The sequence below is a fragment of the Leucoraja erinacea genome, chromosome 18 (genome assembly GCF_028641065.1).
Source record: "Leucoraja erinacea ecotype New England chromosome 18, Leri_hhj_1, whole genome shotgun sequence".
Classification (NCBI taxonomy): Eukaryota; Metazoa; Chordata; class Chondrichthyes; order Rajiformes; family Rajidae; genus Leucoraja; species Leucoraja erinaceus.
The window spans coordinates 19,272,162-19,292,020 of NC_073394.1; the positions used below are offsets into that span (position 1 = coordinate 19,272,162).

Genomic DNA, 19,859 nt, shown 5'->3' on the forward strand with positions numbered 1-19,859 from the left:
AACGGAAATGACGCCTGTCCGTTTCCTCCACAGCTGCTGCCTGATTTGTTGAGTTGTTCAAGCACAGTTTTTTGCTCCCTCTAAATCGTTCCTGTCCATGAACCTGTCCAAATGTCTCTTAAGCATTGTAATTGTTTTTTTGCTCAAGATTCCAGCACCTGCAGTTTCATGTCTCTAGGTTTCAGAAGGATATGGGGAAAATGTAGGTAAATGGGCCTAGGTCAGGAAGACATCTTGGAAGAAAGAACTGCAGATGCTGGTTTAAATCGAAAGGAGACACAAAATGCTGAAGTAACTCAGCGAGTGAGGCAGCATCTCTGGAGAGAAGGAATGGGTGACGTTTTGGGTTGAGAGCCGTCTTCAGACTGATTAAGGGTCTTGACCTGAAATGTCGCCCATTCCTTCTCTCCAGAGATGCTGCCTCACCCGCTGAGTTACTCCAACATTTTGTGTCTATTTTGGTCAGCTTGAAAGAGTTGGGCTGAAGGGCCCGTTTCTGTACGGATTTGAGTATAGGAGCAGGGAGGTTCTACTGCAGTTGTACAGGGTCTTGGTGAGGCCACACCTGGAGTATTGCGTACAGTTTTGGTCTCCAAATCTGAGGAAGGACATTATTGCCATAGAGGGAGTGCAGAGACGGTTCACCAGACTGATTCCTGGGATGTCAGGACTGTCTTATGAAGAAAGACTGGATAGACTTGGTTTATACTCTCTAGAATTTAGAAGATTGAGAGGGGATCTTATAGAAACTTACAAAATTCTTAAGGGGTTGGACAGGCTAGATGCAGGAAGATTGTTCCCGATGTTGGGGAAGACCAGGACAAGGGGTCACAGCTTAAGGATAAGGGGGAAATCCTTTAAAACCGAGATGAGAAGAACTTTTTTCACACAGAGAGTGGTGAATCTCTGGAACTCTGTGCCACAGAGGGTAGTTGAGGCCAGTTCATTGGCTATATTTAAGAGGGAGTTAGATGTGGCCCTTGTGGCTAAGGGGATCAGGGGGTATGGAGAGAAGGCAGGTACGGGATACTGAGTTGGATGATCAGCCATGATCATATTGAATGGCGGTGCAGGCTCGAAGGGCCGAATGGCCTACTCCTGCACCTAATTTCTATGTTTCTATGTACGAGATAACACTGACTCTGACTATTGAATCTGGGGGATAAACCAACAGTCATCAAAAGAGCTATTTTCGTTTTAATGGAATCTTGTAAATGGCTGAATCAAACACAAACTCTAAAAAAAAAAAACACTTTTTTTTAGATACAGCCACTGACAAACGATCTTCTCGAGCATCCAGTGCAGTGAAGCAGGTGGTCCCAACACATTTGGACGTGCACCTTCCTAACAGTTTCACACGTGGAGGTTGGTCATGTTACATACCAAAGTTTCTCAAAGTTCACATTCAAAGATTTCACAGACTATTTAAAAAGTCTCCCTTGTTGTGTTTCATTGCCTTAAGATTAGATTATGAAATAAAATTAAAGAAAATGAAGGTAAATATGTTAGCATAGTGTACATGACTGTAGTGAATGCTTGATTTCATCACCAGTGCCAAGGAATAGTATACTCCAGGAAAGAAATCAGCGTGAACTCATTCTCGTCTGTGAACGGCCACATTCAAATAAAACTCTCGTCTTGTTCACAGAAAGCTAGCTTGGTAGTTAATAGGACACACATGAAATTTGGAAGAGGTGCAAGAACATTTATGATTTCTTCTTTTTGTTTTTTACGCTTACAAAAAGTCGTCAAAAATAAGTGAACAAACAAGATTATTGTGTTTGGTTAAACTTCAACAGGCTTTGTTAAAGCAACGGGTTAATTTTCATTCACCTTTTTTTAATTAGTTTCTTTAAGTATAGTTATGTCCTCTGAGCTCAGTTTTCAGATGCATGAAACATTCATATTTTTCATAATTGAGAAAAACAACTCCAGGCCTTGACCCTCCTGACTGTGACATGGAGAGAGTTGTTTGCATTCAGACCAAACGAGGCTCGCATGTCTAATGTGATAAAATCTTTTGCGGTTAAGCGTATTGATGATGAAAAAGACTCGTTATTAATCATATAAACCAGCTAAGCTATTTAGGCTAACAAGTCTTGGAAGAGACAATGAAGAAACACATCGGATAAAAAGCCCTGACATGCATGCGTTACAACAGTAATTGTAACTTCAGCATTGTTAATAAAGTGACAGAGTTTTCACCCAAAATTACATTTCTTACTTTGGTGGGGGATAGGAGAAGTCTTTACTTTTCTGTATAAATAATGCTGCAAATATGAAAACTGTTCATTACTTCAGGGAGCAAATTAATTATAACAGTTTGTATTCTTTTGAAGATAGAAGATAGAATACCTTTATTGTCATTCAGACCTTACGGTCTGAACGAAATTTCGTGCCTGCAGTCATACATACAATCATACAATAATAAACAACACTAAACACAAATTAACATCCATCACAGTGAGTCCTCCAAGCACCTCCTCACTGTGAGGCAAAAATCTTAGGGCTGTAGTCTCTTCCCTCCTCTTCTCCCTCTGCGCTGAGGCGATACTTCACCGGGCGATGGCACAAACAGTCCCGCGGCTCACCAAACCCCGCAAACGGGCCGGCTCAAACACCGCGGCCCGGGGTTGTCGAAGCTGCCGCCCTCCAGTCCAACGGACGCAGCGCTGGCCCGTGGCTGAACCCCGGACTCAGGTCACCGCCGCCAGAACACCGTCCCAGCCACCGGAGCACCGTTCCAGCCCCGAGCCGGATCGCCTTCACGTAAGTGCCGTTCCTCCCTCGAGCTGGGCCGCTCCAATGGGAGCGCCATTGCACCTCGAGCTGGGCCGCTCTCACGGGAGAGTCTCAGCCCCGAGTCGGGCCGCCCTCACGGGAGCGAGCCCAGGGCAAGTCCTGACTTGCTCTGCCTCCGGAGTCTCGAGGCCACCTGCTCCGCCATTAGGGCTCAGCGCAGACGGAGGCAGAGAAGGGGGATACGACAAAAAAGTCGTATCCCCCCGACGGGAGAGACAGCAAGCCCCGTTTCAACTCCCCCCCCCCCCCCCCCCCCCCCCCCCCCCCCCCCCCCCCCCCCCCCCCACATAACACAACAACCTAAAAACAAAAACTAACTAGATAAAACGAAAAAGAAACAACATAAAAAAGTAAAGACAAACGGACTGCAGGCGAGCCGCAGCCGTTTACCAGCGCCGCCACTTCTGGATGATTCTGACATGGTGTCAAGAATGTTTTATTGTCATACGTTCTGAAACAGAACAATGTCATTCTTACTTGCAGCAGCACAACTGAGATGTAAACATAGTACAGGTGCACAACATTTTTTCCAGGATGTCGTCTACACACCAAAGCTCACGTTTGGCGCCAAACTTGACCCAAAACGACCCACGGTCAACCCAGGTCTGTACTACTGTAGCGGTTGCCTCCTCCCCGGAGACCGGGGAGACACTTAAACATCTGTAAATCATTCCTTAAATGTTAGTCAGTTAGTTTGGAGGAGGCAGTTGCTCCAGACTTTTCAAGCCGTACGCGCTACCTACCTAATCTACGCTAAAAATCTTCCATTTCGAAATCTGAAAAATTCCGAAATCCGAGAAGTGTCTGGTCCCAAGGCTTTCGGATAAAAGGTTGTGTACCTGTACTCTGTAAACACCATAATGAACAACAAAAAAAGTTCAGTATGCATAGAAAGAAATAAACAAGCAAACAATAATAGTGAAAAGATAAAAACAATGCTCCCAACTCTATGTAGTTCAGAGCTTACTTGGATGTCGCATTGATTGATGTAGGAGCCTGCGAACTACAGGCCAGTGAGCTTAATATCACTGCTGGGTAAACTATTGAAGGGGATTCTGAGAGGATCTACATGCATTTGGAAAAGCAAGGACTGATTCGAGATAGTCAGCATGGCTTTATGTCTTACCAATTTGATTGGAGTTTTTGACTCCGTGACTCGGAAAATACACTTTCATTTCACGTTTTTTTAAATCATATTACATAGTAGTATAATACATTTTCCAGCAAACAATAAACAATCTCCTGAAGGAACTCCACGGGTTGAGAAGCTGTCTTAATGCCATGATTCAACCTACAGGATTCCATCTACAAATTCAGTCTGAGTACTTCCAGCAGTTTGCTGAATGCTCCAGATTCCATCATCTGCAGTCTCCTGTATCTTCAATTTTCCAGTGAACCCAACAAAGTTAAAGAGATTGTGAAATGTGCAAGAGTTCTGGATCTCGCCGCCGGCTGCTAACCTACTCATGTTCCAGATCCCTGGTCCTCTGTCTCTGTCTCTGACACACACTGTATGTCCAGCACTGGCTGCACATCCCTGCTTCTGCTTTGGAATTCCAACTCGTGTTCAGGATTAGTTTAGTTCAGTTTATTATCATCGTCACGTGTTTCAAGGTACAGTGAAAAGCTTTTTGTTACGTGCTATCCAGTCAGCGAAAAGGCGATGCATGATTATAATCAAGCCGTCCACCGTGTACCATGCTGTGATGCATCCTGATAAAATGCTTTCTGTGGCACATCTGTAGAATTTGGTGAGGGTTGTGGGGACATGCCGAATTTCCTAACCCTTCTAATGAAGTAGAGGCATTGGTGTGCTTTCTTGGCCATTGCTTTGATGTGTCCATTGCTGGTCCAGGACAGGTTGCTGGTGACATTTATTCCTAAGAACTTGAAGCTATCAACCATCTCTCCTTCTGCAACATCACTGTATACCGGGTATGTGTGCCGCTTCGCTTCCTGAAGTTGATCATAATCTCCTTTGTCTTGACAACATTGAGGAAGAGGTTTTTGTTTTGGCACCGAGTTACGAGGTTCTCAATCACTTTCCAATATCTCTGTCTTGTCATTATTTGATATCTGGTTCACCCCATTGGTTTCGTCTGCGATTGATTAGTGAACCAGCAACCAAACCATCAGGATTTCCAAACAATCGAATACTGCATTATCAGTTTTACTGTATTGTTTATGCATTTACTACTTTTAGTAACTTTGATGTTTCAACAGAACTGAGCTATAGGGAGCGGTTGGGCAGGCTATGACAATATTCCTTGGAGCCCAGGAGGATGAGGGGTGATCTTATAGAGCTTATAAGATCATGAGGCAAATAGATAGGGTGAATGCACAGAGTCTTTTACTCAGAGTAGGGGAATCAGGAACCAAGGGACATAGATTTAAGATGAGAGGGGAAAGATTTAATATGAACCTGAGCAACAACCTTTTCACATAGAGGGTGGTAGGTATATGGAACAAGCTACTAGAGAAAATACTTGAGGCATGTATAATAACATTTAAAAGTCATTTGGACAGGTACGTGGAAAGGAAAGGTTTAGAGGGATATGGGCCATTTACAGGTAAGTGGTAGCTTAGATGGGGGATCTTGGTCATCATGGGCAAAGTGGAACGAAGGACCTGTTTCCGTGCTGCATTATGATGCTAATTTGATATTGTATCGTGTGCTGAGCACGGATGGAAAACTTTCTGCAGCATAATGAATAGCAAGGGACAAATTAGTTGTTGAAATATCTTTAAAAATTGCATGCAACAAGCAATTATGTACTCTGGCTGAAGTAATTCTAATTGTGTAATTTTATTACTGTTTTCTCAATAATCAGTACAAGGAATGTTAATGTAATCATTCCATTATGTTGACATTCCTTAGGTATTTACATTCCAATAATTCTGCATCATAAAATGAGTCAACCTTAATTGTAATTGCAAATGTTTGCAACAATTCATTTTGTTAGATTGTAGTTCCAGATTTGTATTTCTTTAGATAATTTTATTTGGTAGTTTGTTCCTCTTTGCATGCTTAATGCATTTAGAGCTGTGCCAACAAAGTGTTTACGTATTTGTAAATATTAATTACTGATGCAATCAATTTACCATATGACAAACATGAGTTTTTATTTGCAGCTTGTGAATAAAGAATATGATCAGTTGATTATGATCCAAAAATTCCACTGGATTTCGGCCAGTGTCCTGCCGTAACACCAGGAAATTGCCAAAGACTTTGAGAAAACATTGAAATCTGGTGGACCTGACATACCCGAAGTCTTGTTGAGATACATTTTAATTGGCATGTCATGCCTATCATAGAGTCAGGTGAGAGAGTCTGTAAGTTCCAAGGCTGTATTCTGCCTAGTGTAGTAACTTTGGGCAGTAATCCAAACTACTGCAGATAAATAGATTTTTACAAGAATATGAATAGATTTTGTCATTGGTTTAGGCAAAGCAAATCCCAATTTACTCTTCCGTAGAGGGGAGGCAGCAATTCTGGAATTAATGGAAAGAAGACACACTAATGTACACGTATCTAATCTATGAAAGTGTGGCAGTTATCCTCCCACTCACTACTCTGCCAAAACCCTACCCTACAAAATCAGGCGAGTGAACTCCAAAGGCCATTGTGGGAGAAAACAGTGTTTTCAACAGGATCATGTTCCAATGAATTTCAGAGACAATTGTTGGCACAGTCCTAAATTGTATACTATAACTTTCTGCTTGAAATATGAGTTTTGGTTTGATGGTTATGCATAAAATGCTCAAATTCACTCTTGTTGCTTTCACCCACCAGTACTCGGGTACAGAGATAAGCTGTTCACTCATTCCCAGCAAAAGAGTACCGTTAAAGGAAGAGTCTTCAACCAAGGTATTGTAGTGCATAGTATTCTACTGATTCCACTCAGTTTGGTTCCCCATTGTTCAGGCAGGAACTGAAATAACCTTTAGGTTTCCAATCAAATTACAAATTCAATTTTAGCAATGTAAGAGTTTAATTCAAGAATGTTGACTGCAAATTCACATCATACATTTCCATCTCCAACAACATCTTCCAGTTTTGAGAATGGAAAGCATGTAATTTGCCATGGATCAAGACATGTGTGTTAGATTGTGGTTATACAGCATTAATGTAAGCAGTGGTTTCACAATCAGAATTTTCCGGAGATAAATATCAGTAAACCACATCTTAAATTTATTGCATGCATTAAATTATTTCAGATTCTTTCTCGGCACCATCTTGAGTTTTTTGATTTGTTTCTTGTTTTTGTTCTGGATGAAATGTAAAATGTGCTCATTTGTTCATTTATATAAATTATGGAGCTAATACAAGTAATTCTGCTGTAACAGGACTGTTGCATTCCTAAGAAATCTGCTATTCTCAAATATTACATTTTTTAAAACAATTGAGGAAACGAGGTATGGGATTAAAAAGTTTCATACTTGTTATTTTAATGTCATATTATGTATATTATAATGTATATTATTCAGACAAGATTTTTTCCACAGAATTTTCAAAAATAATGACCTTTTTATTGCTACAAGTTTTATTTTTGTTCCGTATGTTATATTGTTTAATTGAGTAGCATTGCATGTGCCAATAGAAGCAATTGATTGTCAATTTCAATAGTTACCTGCAGTGAAACATACAGATATTTTTAGAGAGACAAGTGTCTAATTACTGCGGGGAGGTTACAAAGAACTCTTTTTTCCCTCTTCACTTTTTTTCCAAGGCGGCTTTTGTTCTGCTTGGTAATTTCCAATATAACTTTTAAGCAGTTCTCTAGTTCCTGATTGAAATTGCATTGTAACTATTTGGCCAACAAAACACAGACACTTTTCCCTAATTCACCAATTGCAGCATAGAAACTCACATTATAGCAAAACTACGTGTACCTATTGTCAATCGATGCATTGTTCAGTGGGTCATCTGTTTCAAAAAGCAAGATTACAGGGAAATGTTGGAAATTTCATGCTGAACGTTCACATACTCTGTAATTATCAGGAAGTTTAAGAGTCCTGCAAATGTGGTAATCACTAGCTTGCTGGCCAAACTGTTGGTGATTTTCCTAACACGTTTTGATATTGGATTTCATTTGTGGGCAGGACTTATGATCCAGGAATAGCGTGATATTATCTGGGGCCATGAGTCTTACATTTTAGATCAGGTTGCAAGTTCCCAACAACAGATCTGCAAAAAGTAAATCCGTCCTTCCTGTAGCAAATTTTGACCCAGCATCCTTGAATGGATTAAACTTAATTATTTTTAAGTCCTAGATTAAAATGGTATGAATTTTATATTATTATTTTAGGGAATTGCTTAGAAGCACTATGATGGGCTTTCATTTTAAATATGGAATCATTAATAGGCTTGTCCAATGCCAGAAATTTACTTTGTGTGACATCATTCACATACATAACATTCCATCATATCTATCATATCTCTATATTATGAAACTCTGATCTTGGATGTGTATTTATTTGTATGTGTGCTTATGTGTAATCACATCTTCGCGAAAAAATGACGAAGTAATGGTAAAATGTTTACATATTCTGGTAGACATTTTACCCCTGGAGTCCAAGCAGCTTGGTTTAAACAAAGAAAATATCTTTACTTTTTGTCAGTATTTAATCTTAGTATCTCTCATTTTATTTTTCTCTGCAGGTATGTGGGCCAGTCTACGCTCCAGTAGTCGCTTCAATGCCCAGTTTTCAACCACTGATGTAGGAGCAAGATTAGCTGGAAAGGAATCTCCTGTGACGGCTGGCTGTGACAATTCTCTGCAGAACCAGCTCCTGAAGCGCCAAGCAGCACTCTATCTGTTTGGGGAAAAATCCCAGCTGAGAGTAAGATTAAATTTGATTCCATTCATATCCATATCCTTATATAACTGTAAAACTCTGATCTTGGATGTGGATGTGTGTGTGTATTTATTTGTTTGTGTGTGATCACATCTACTTGAAGAAACAACACGCTAACAGGAATTATTTTACATATTCTGGTAGAGATTTACCCCCTGGAGTCGAAAATCAGCTTACCTGAAAATGTCCTGCTTTATTTCTTCAGTAATTAATAAAAATGTTCACAAATCCAATCCAACTTTCTTTTCAAAACGCCTGTTTTTTTTGGGGGGTTTTTCGCTGATGACGTGACAATGAATCTGCCGTCTACGTGCGCTGCGACTGACGTCACCTCCCACCCCCGTGTTGTTCAAATGTCGAACTCCCGAGAGCTTCGGTCGACGAACACTCGTGCCTTGGCTCGGGTTTACCAACAACGTTATCCCCTTCATCCCCTTGCCCCTCTCTCCCCCCCCCTCTTTCCCTCTCTCTCTCTCTCTATCTGTCTCTCTCTCTCTCTCTCTCTGCCTCTCTCTCTCTCTCGCTCTCTCTGCCCCTCTCTTTGTGTTTCTGTTCCCCTCTCTCTACCCCACTCCCTACCCCGCTCTAGACGCTCCTGTGAGGGGGGCAAATAAATAATATTAATATAATATCGAGGGGGGTGGTTATTGTGTGACGCCGCAGGCCGCCCCTCCCCCGCGCGTTGTGGGGACGGGACCCAACGGGTCCCACTTGGTCTAGTAACTAATAACATTGATCTTGTATATGTGTGTGTGTTTCTTCTTGCGTATGGCGTGCGTAGCCTAAAGTTGTAGGACAACTTGTTCTATTTGATCTTATTTGTGCACGCCGGGTTGATTGCATTCGTCGAAACAGGGTGAACCACGTGAAGGTTGCAATCTTCCACCCCTGTGTGTGTTTGTGTGTGTATAATCACATCTTCTCGAAAAAAGGACATGCTAACGGTAACATTTTTACATATTCAGATAGAGATTTATCCCATGGTCAAAAGTCGCCTTATCTGAAAAATTCATGCTTTATTTCTCGACATTAATCTTCTCGACAGTAAACGTTCAACACTCTTAAATAACTAAAAAAAAGATAACGGCTGATGATGTCACAATGGATCTGCGTGCCCTTCTTCCTCGCGCTGTGAGTGACGTCACCTTCCCTCCTCCCCCCCCCCCCCCCTCCTCCCCCCCACTCCCCCCCCATCCCTCTCTCCCCCTCTCTCTGTCTCTTCCCCCCTCTCTCTCTACCCCCCTCCCACTCTAGACACGCCTGCAAGTGGGGGCTATGCGTGAGTGGATAGAGCTGGGATGGGGTAAAAGGAGCAAATTAATAATATTTTTTTGTTCCCATTGGATCATCCATAAAATTATATTTGTGAACATAAACATTAGCATTGTGTTATTTGTAGAATTCATTAATGCATTCATGGGATTCTTACATTACATTGTAAACACGACAAAAATACTGTTTGTCTGAATGAATTTTGTAAACAATACAATTTTCAAAAAGCTGAAGAAAACAAATACAGAAGAGGAAGATGCTTGTGTTCAAGAAGGAACTGCAGATGCTGGAAGATCGAAGGTACACAAAAATGCTGGAGAAACTCAGCGGGTGCAGCAGCATCTATGGAGCGAAGGAAATAGGCGACGTTTCGGGTCGAAACCCTTCTTCAGGCTGATGCTTGTCTGTTTTGAGAAGCCGGAAGGATGAAGCGATGCATTTGTAAAACACCATGTATCTATTTCTCATAAATGTTACTCAGCAAATGATTGTGAAAATTGGAGTACTTCTTTTTTAGAACCATTTTCCTAAACTATTCCTAAACTGGCATTGGTATAAGCTGAGGAAACAAATCTCCACAATTTTTTTTCTTGAAGATTGTATGAACTGCTCTATTCATCCTTCCTATCTTTACAATTGACCAGTCATATTCACTGCAGCAACAAAGAAGAGTAAAAATAGAAGTAATTTTATTTCAACACTTTCAACAATATTAACAGGGATTTTTTGTCCGTAGGGTTTTAAACTTGACCTTGCTCTTAACTGTGAGCTTATACCTGTGGATTACTGTGATGTTCGTCAGGTGAAAGCTAGTTTCAAAAAGCTAATGAGAGCATGTGCGCCCAGCAGAGTCTCCAATGATACAGATATGACTTTATATAGGCTTCTTGGAGAATCAGAATGGCTGTTGCAGGTATTTAATTTACTTTATATCAGTTGCTCAAAATTATTGTTATTGATTTAATTCCTAATTACTGAACACAGTGATGAAGATTATAATGTAACATTCTACATTTCAAAAAAGATAACTTGAAAAATTAACCCAATTTTATTTCAATTTTTTTCCCTCCTCGGGAATTAGAATGATTTATCTTTCTTAGATTCTGAAAATGTGTTGCAATAGTATGTACACACAGGTTACTATATATTCCATTTGCTAAATCTTTTATCACATAACATCTAATAATTGAGAAAGTCGTTTCAATTCTCCACCATCGGAATGCTCTTTTAATTTGCATTTTGACTTAGTAATCAAAATCAGGACATATGTTTTGTAAAATGTCTAACAATTAAAGTGATGGAAAATGTTTTGCTTAATGTGTGAGCATACCGGCTGAATAATTCATTTATTACAGAAAAAATGTTTGTCCTTTTCTGTCAGATTATGTTTAATTGAATGTTAGAATGAGTGTAGAATAAGTGAGTGCAATTTTTGAGTAATTAATATTCTCCACAACACTTAGCATATTTCCCATCGAGTGATAGAGGCATGTTACTAATAGACTAATATAAGCTAATAAAGTAACAGTACCACACAGTATATTGGCAAAACAATTAAGTGTATAGCCTAGGTGCAGTTGCATTTCATCAGTATCTTATAGTAAATCACACACATTTGCTGGAGTTGTGATAATGTTATTTTTTAGCAACGCTTTTTTTAAATTTCCCAGATACATAGAATACTGCAACTGGCTGTGGTGATAGCAGAGCTTCTTGAGAGTGGTTCATCGGTAATGGTAAGCCTGGAAGATGGCATGGACATTACAACACAGGTAATTCTATAAAATAATTATCACAATATGTTTAATATAATAGAATTTCCAACATGGCATAAATTTAAGCAGCCCCATTTTGTGTTTTAACATTTTGGAGAACTCGCCTTCAAAATGTTGTTCCAACAGTCAAGCAACTAGATTTTTTGTATTTTGTTGACCACTTTTGAATATGAGTATTTAATTAAAATCGGCCTAAAGGGCCTGTCCCACTTACACGATTTTTTTTTGGAGACTTGCCGGCACCCGTCATAGTCTCAGAAAGTCACCGAAAATTTAAAAAATGTTGAAAATCCAGCGGCGACCAGAAAAAGGTACGACTCTTTGGGCGACTACTCACCACCAAACAGGCATCACCCCACAAGTGATTAAAAAATGAATTTAATCCATTTTCGAATATGGTTTCAATAAATGTAATTTTAGTACTGATAGGATGTTAGAAAGCAGATTGTGAGTCTCCAGTTGTTCTCCACATACATCTATGATTAAGAGGAGGAGATGAAGTGTAATGGATTCATGTTTGCTGAGTAAAAGCAGGATTGTAGCGAGAATTATGAAGAAGACTTGGGTGTGGGGGAGAGAGGGAGTGCAGGGGTTATTTGAAGTTTGAGAAATCAAAATTTGTACCACTGGGCCATATGCTGCCCAAGCAAAATATGAGATGCTATTCCTCCAATTTGCGATTTGCCCCACTGACAATGGAGGAGGCCTAGGATAGAAAGGTCAGTGTGGGAATGGGAAGGGGAATTAAAGTGTTTAGCAACTGGGAGATCAGGTGAGAAGGGGTTAAAGTGTTTGGCAACCCGGAGATCAGGTTTGCCTGATCTCCGGTTTGCTACTTTTGGTCTCGCCGATGTATAAAAGTCCAACTTGAACAATGGATACAGTGGGTGAGGTTGAAGGAGGTGCATGTGAAGCTCTGCCTAACCTGAAAGGACTGTCGGGGTCCCTGGGCAGAGTCGAGGGAGGAGGTATAGGGACATGTTGCTTCTCTTGCGGTTGCAGGGGAAGGTACCTGCGGAGGAGATGGTTTGGGTGGGAAGGGATGATTTAACCAGGGAGTTGCAGAGGGAACGGTCTCCAGCATTTTGTGTCTAACTTCAGTTTAAACCAGCATCTGCAGTTGCTTTCTACCCAAAACATCACCTATCCTTCCCCCCCGAGATGCTGCATGACACACTGGGTTACTCCAGCACTTTGTGTTCTATACAAGATCCTAGCATCTGCAGGTCCTTGTGTCTCCAAAGATCATTCTCAGAGTTGCAAAAAAATCCTCCTTACAAGGAATCGCTTAATTGGTATGAAATATTGCAAGAATGGTAGTTATTAACTTTTTTTACGATTTATATTGTATAATTGTTTGTACATTGCCCAGATAATAATAATAATAATAATACATTTTATTTATGGGCGCCTTCCAAGAGTCTCAAGGACACCTTACAAAAATTTAGCAAGTAGAGGAAAAGCATGTAAGCGGAATGAAATAAATAGTAGAGACATGACTAGTACATAAATTAAAGACAGAATTCAATTCAAAACACAATATGAGGCAATTCAAGCACAGATGAAAAGGGAGGGGGGCGTGGGGCTAAGGAAAGGCAGAGGTGAAGAGATGGGTCTTGAGGCGGGACTGGAAGATGGTGAGGGACACTAAATTGCGGATCAGTTGGGGGAGGGAGTTCCAGAGCCTGGGAGCTGCCCTGGAGAAGGCTCTGTCCCCAAAACTGCGGAGGTTGGACTTGTGGATGGAGAGGAGACCGGCTGATGTGGATCTGAGGGACCGTGAGGGTTCAATTCAATTCAATTCAATTTTAATGTCATCGCACAAATACAAGTATCAGTACAACGAAATGCAGTTTTGCGTCAGTCGGTAGTAGTTGTACATAAAGAAAACAAAAAAATAGAAAGAGGGAAGATACAGAATAATCAATAAATACAGAATAATTAAACAATGGGGGACGGAGGGACCAGAGAAAATCTATCGTCGGGACTCCGAGTTCAGCAATGTGATTGTGTTGTGGTAGAAGCTGTTCCTCATCCTACTAGTATGCGACCTGAGGCTCCTGTACCGCCTCCCTGATGGGAGGAGGGCAAACAGTCCATGGTTGGGGTGTGAGGGGTCTTTGATGATCTTCCCAGCCCGTCTCAGACACCGTTTTCGGTGGAGGGCATCCATGGCAGGGAGCGGGGCACCGATGATGTGCTGCGCGGTTTTCACCACCCGTTGTAGTGCCTTCCTGTCCGCAGCAGTGCAGCTGCTGTACCATACCGTGAAGCAGGTGGTCAGGATACTCTCTATGTTACAGCGGTAAAAGTTGGTCAGGATCCGGGGGGACAGGTGGGCTTTCTTGAGCCTCCTCAGGAAGTAAAGGCGCTGCTGTGCCTTTTTGATCAGCTTGGAGGTGTTGAGGGACCAGGACAAATCCTCCGAGATATGTACTCCGAGGAATTTATAGCTGGAGACGCGCTCCACCTCAGTCCTGTTTATATGGATGGGGGTATGACTGCCTCCTCTGGTCTGCCTGAAGTCAACAATAATCTCCTTCGTCTTTTTGGAGTTGAGGACAAGGTTATTGTTGGCACACCAGGCTGTCGGGTGCTGGATCTCATCCCTGTAGGCTGACTCATCGTTGTCGCTGATTGTCGCAGGTTGGTAGGGGGAGAGGAGGTCAGTGAGATATGGGGGGGGCAGATGGTGGAGGCTTTGTAGGTGAGAACCAGGATTTTGTAGGTGATCCGGTGGGAGATGGAAAGCCAGTGAAGTTGTTTGAGGACTGGAGTGATGTGATGCCAGGATTTGGTGTGGGTGATGAGTCGGGCGGCTGCGTTCTGGACCAGTTGGAGTCGGTTGATGTAGGTGGAGCTGATGCCAAGGAGAAGTGAGTTGCAGTAGTCCAGTTGGGAGGAGATGAAGGCATGGATGGGTCTTTCAGCAGCGGGAGGTGTGAGAGATGGTCTGATTTTGGCGATGTTGCGGAGGTGAAAGAAGGAGGTTTTAATGACATGGCGGATGTGAGGCTCAAGGGAGAGGGTGGAATCAAAGATCACGCCAAGGTTGCAGGCCTTGGGAGATGGGGAGACAGTGGTGCCATCGATGGTGAGAGTGGGGTTATTGATTTTGCTGAGTGTGGATTTGGATACATGCCATTATGCACTCTGTGCATATTGTTGTTCAAATGGGTAAAGTAAAAATCTGTTACCGCCCTCATGATAGTTTCTACACAGGATATCATCCCTTCCTACTTGGTTGTTTTATGATATTTACTCTGCTATAGTAATTTAATTAGTGATGACATAAAATGCTGGTGTCGTGTATCTCTCGGGCAGTTTGTCTGCAATGGGCAAAAATCCACTTGGCCTGCTTCTGGGCCTGCATCAAAGTAAAGATCTCTTCTGGAGTTACTTTTATAGACATTTTCAAAGTTAAACAATTTTGGACCGGTGAAGCAGCGCGGAAACAGGCCCTTTGGCACACCGAGTCTGCGCTGACCAGCATACAGCATACCCCATACACTAACATTGTATTACAGGCTAGGGACAATTTACAGTTTTACCAAAGCCAATTAACCTGCAAACCTGGACACATTTGGAGTGTGGGAGGAAACCGGAGGACCTGGAGAAAACCCACACATTCACAGGGAGAATGTACAAACTCCACCCGATGTAACTCGGATCTTTGATGCTGTAAGGCAGCAGCTCGACCATTGCGCCATTGTACCGCCCCAATCTATAACAATAATCAATAATAATTAGTCTATAGCAATGGAAATACTGGGCCAACACTGACATAATTCCCCCAACAAGCAGCCATTTCTTAACCTTCTCAAAATTTCCCTTGATTCCATTGCATCGTGAATTTAATTGAAAGGCTTTCATATGGAATTTCCCAAGCTTTTAGAAATAAGGAAATACTTTTATCATCAGGTTGCACAGTCAGCTTGGCTTGTCACCTCCTAGGCAAATTCAGATAGGTTTGTTAGGCAGCATTTTCATTTGAACCAGAAGTTTACTCTGATTGATTATGTTGTCTTCCTTGAAGAAGAAGATGGATGGGTCTGTAATTATTTCAATGTGTTCCACAGTCCTTTTTGAATGTGGCACTGCATTAGTCTGTTTCCTGTCTTTTGATATCTCCCTAGCGTCCCTCATGATTGTCAGAGTTCAGCAATTCTCTTTCTAGTCTTTTAGAACTCAATCTTAAATAACAACTAACGTTGTAAATTAATTTCCCTGGAAACCAGTGGTTTCTAAGAACTCTATTTAAATTATACGTGATATCTTTATTGAAAGAGGGCCTATGTTGCTCCTATGAATATTTGGAAGCTGAATTAATTCAGAATACTTAATGCTTTGCAATTGCCAAGTCCACTTAAGTAGTCTATATCCTTCCTTGGCATCACCTTTTGCTCATTATGATACTTCAATCAAAAAATTCAGTGTGCAATCAGTCTCATTTTCGTTACAGAACCAGGACAGATCTGTGCTATTGGAATTCCCAGATTTTGGTCATGCTAAAATAAAGTACAGAGGCGCTGCAGCAATTCATGAATGCAACTCGCTGCTAGCATCTGAAGAGCAATTGGGGATGGCAGTAGATCCTGGCATTGCCTCTGCCTAGATTTTTTTTAAGTTACAGAAAAAACATAGAAAATATGTGCAGGAGTAGGCCATTTGGCCCTTTCGAGCCAGCACCACCATTCAATATGATCATGACTGATCATCCAAAATCAGTACCCCATTCCTGCTTTCTCCCCACTTCCCTTGATTTCGTTAGCCCTCAGAGCTATATCTAACTCTCTCTTAAAGACATCCAGTGAATTGGCCTCTACTGCCTTCAGTGACAGAGAATTCCACAGGTTCATAACTCTCTGGATGGAAAAAGTATTTCCTCATCTCAGTCCTAAATGGCCTACCCCTTATTCTTAAACTCTAGTTCTGGACTCCCCCAACATCGGGAACACTTTTCCTGCATCTAGCCTGCCCAATTCCTTAGGAATTTTATATGTTTCTATAAGATATCCTCTCATCCTTCTAAATTCCAGTGAATGTAAGCCCAATCAATCCATTCTTTCATCATATGTCAGTCCGCCATCCCGGGAATTAACCTGGTGAACCTACGCTGCACTTCCCCAATGGCAAGTATGTCCTTCCTCAAATTAGGAGACCAAAACTGCACACAATACTCCAGGTGTGGACTCACCCGGGCCATGAAAAACTGCAGTAGGACCTCCTTTTACACAAATACTCTAGCTAGGAAGGCCAAAATGCCATTTGCTTTCTTCACTGCCTGCTGTACCTGCATGCTTACCTTCAGTGACTAATGTACAAGGACACTCGGGTCTCGTTGCATCTCCCCTTTTCTAAGAACCAGCTGTTACTCATGCTGAAGACAAATTAAAATATATACACTTTCAAACATCTGTAGGGTCAAGATTACCCTAAATGTCAATTTCCTGGTCAGCTACATCTGCTGATATGTGCACATCCAACAGTTTGTTAATGAACCAATGCTACTCCTTGCTCCATTACTCTTCTTTGACATTTCTATCAGGTTCAAAGATAGGCAGAGTGGATACAGGTTTTCTAAGATACTTCATTCAATGTCCTTACAGCTCTCTTGCAGCATTTGTCCTGGATTATCTTGCTATAGCCCTGAAAGTTCACTTTCAGGATAGCCCCTTCAAATTGAGGATAATCCACTTGTGGATAATATGAACTCCTACCACTGAAGTCCCTGAGTGTGAAGCTAGGAGCACTCACCCTTACCTTGGGAGTCACTATGGTGTCCCTGGTGAAGTGAAAAATAGTCTCCAGTATATGCTTGACCTTTTGTGCTGGCTATTGAGCTCTCAGCTGGATCCCCAGGTGCAGAAGCGAGAATTTCGACCGCTGACAGTTTCTTGTTTTTATTCCCCATGATTGCTTTTAGAACATCGAACCATGTAGCACAAGAACAGGCCCTTCAGCCCATGACTGAAGAAGGGTCTCGACCCGAAACGTCATCCATTCCTTCTCTCCAGATATGCTGCCTGTCCCGCTGAGTTATTCCAGCTTTTTGTGTCTACCTTCAGCCCACTATGTCTGTGCTAAACATGATGTCCTTACAAAGAGTAGGGATTAACGGGTCCCTTTCAGAATGGCAGGCAGTGACTAGTGGGGTACCACAAGGCTCAGTGCTGGGACCACAGCTATTTACAATATATATTAATGATTTAGATGACGGGATTAAAAGTAAACATTAGCAAATTTGCAGATGACACAAAGTTGGGTGGCAGTGTGAACTGTGAAGAGGATGCTATGAGGATGCAGGGGGACTTAGACAGGTTGGGTGAGTGGGCAGAGCATGGCAGATGCAATTTAATGTGGATAAATGTGAGGTTATCCACTTTGGTGGCAAAAACAGGAAGGCAGATTATTATCTAAATTGAGTCAAGTTGGGACAAGGGGAAGTACAATGGGATCTGGGGGTCCTTGTTCATCAGTCATTGAAAGTAAGCTTTGACAGCCTTTCCCACAGTCTACTTCCCCAGTAATCTTGGTATCATCTGCAAATTTATTAACCAACCCATCTATGTCAATGTCATTTATATATATCGTATATAAACAGCAGAGATCCCAGCATAGATCCATGCAGAACACTGGTCACAGTCCTCCAGCCTGAATATTGTTCTTCCACCACAACCCTATCAGTAAGCCAGTCTTAAAAACATACGACTGATTCACTGTTAATCCCATGCAATTTAATCTTCTGGATCAGCCCACTGTGAAGGACTTTATCAAATGCCTTACTTTATCAAATGCCTCTCCAACGGTTTCCCTATCAGTCGTATAATGGCCCTGTCTCACGGTGCAAGTCTACCCACGAGTGATCCCGAGTGAAAGAAAAAATCACACTCGTGGTTGTCTACAAGATTCCAAGTTTATGTTCACGAGTTTAAACGAGTTCCTATGTGTATGTCTAAGTTTGCCGTTTACTTCTCATTTCTGCGATGTACCAAGTTCCTCTCCCGAGTTACTCTTGAGCCAACCATGAATGAAGGTCTGTTTTAAGTATCAAATAGAGGAGCTGGACAGCATCTCATACAGTAAGTATATTCTGATTCAGTATTGAAAGTTATTCAATTTCAGAACTTAAAAAAAACTAGGCAGGATCTCGGCCCCGCACTCGCTGCCATTGTGCAGCAAGGAGGCGGTGGCGACGAAGCAACAGTGTTAAAGTAGATAGCTCCATCCTGCGGCTTTGAGTTAAAGATAGAATTCAGCGCGGCCGCATCTATTGATATGACCTACAATGGGAAAATGCGCACCGTTCAGTGCCAGAGCGTTTCTCTCTGCTTCATATACGTGGGAATTCCCTCAGTCCGTCAGCGGGACAGGCAGCATCTTTGGAGAGAAGGAATGGGTGACGGGATGACGTTTCAAAAATTCTGCTGCGTCTTTGTGTTATTCCAGTACTGTGTATTCATTTTTTGTCAACCAGCATCTGCCCTTTCTTGTGTTTGACATTATTTGTATCCGTAGCAGTTGATTGTCGCTCCCTTCAGTTTCCCAGGGGGTCAGGACGGGACTGGAGTTGGGAGGGAAAGGTGGGGAGGGGGGGCGTCACCCATTCCTTCTCTCCAGAGATGCTGCCTGCCTGCTGAGTTAAAGAGTGCCCATGGTAGACTCACGAATCACTACGGTAAACTCACGGGATACTGCGTTCTTACAGCGAGTTTAAATGTTTCAAATTTTAACTTCAAGAGTAAATTTGACTCGTGGAAATCTTTAATCATGTTTAAAGTTTTTCAAGAGTTAACAAGTCTCCTGGCTACCTGCCGTTAGCGCCACGAGTCGCTAAGTTGCGTCCACGAGTTCCGACGTTCCCGCTACGTTAATTGTACGTGATTACCACGGGTTTAATTTGTTTTAAACTCGGGGTCACTCGTGGGTCGACTCGCACCGTGAGACTGAGGTTTTATGGTCACTGGCCTACAATTCCCTGGATTCTCTCTACGTCCTTTCTTAAATAAAGGAACAACATTAACCATTCTCCTGTCCTCCTGAACCTCTAGCTTTGTGGCTAGAGAAGACACAAAGATCCTGCAATTTCCTCTCTTAATAACCTCTATAGATCTCATGAGTTCCTGGGGATTTGTCCATCTTAATGCTCTT

The 19,859-nt window shown here is 42.0% G+C and overlaps 1 protein-coding gene and 1 long non-coding RNA gene across 3 annotated transcripts in view; one reads left to right on the forward strand and one right to left on the reverse strand.

The window, feature by feature from the left end:
* Positions 1 to 19,859, forward strand: part of sbf2 (SET binding factor 2) — a 330,738-nt gene that overhangs the window by 293,978 nt on the left and 16,901 nt on the right. Inside the window, exons 29-33 of one of the 2 annotated variants that reach the window (XM_055649465.1) lie at positions 1,264 to 1,365; positions 6,596 to 6,670; positions 8,465 to 8,646; positions 10,670 to 10,846; positions 11,604 to 11,705. In XM_055649465.1, coding sequence (XP_055505440.1) covers positions 1,264 to 1,365; positions 6,596 to 6,670; positions 8,465 to 8,646; positions 10,670 to 10,846; positions 11,604 to 11,705 — 638 coding nt within the window. The remainder of the gene's footprint in view (positions 1 to 1,263; positions 1,366 to 6,595; positions 6,671 to 8,464; positions 8,647 to 10,669; positions 10,847 to 11,603; positions 11,706 to 19,859) is intronic. The other variant, XM_055649466.1, reaches the window with a different exon arrangement.
* The window catches only part of LOC129705719 (uncharacterized), a 122,632-nt gene that overhangs the window by 2,198 nt on the left and 100,575 nt on the right, over positions 1 to 19,859 (reverse strand). The gene's annotated exons all lie outside the window — the stretch shown is intronic.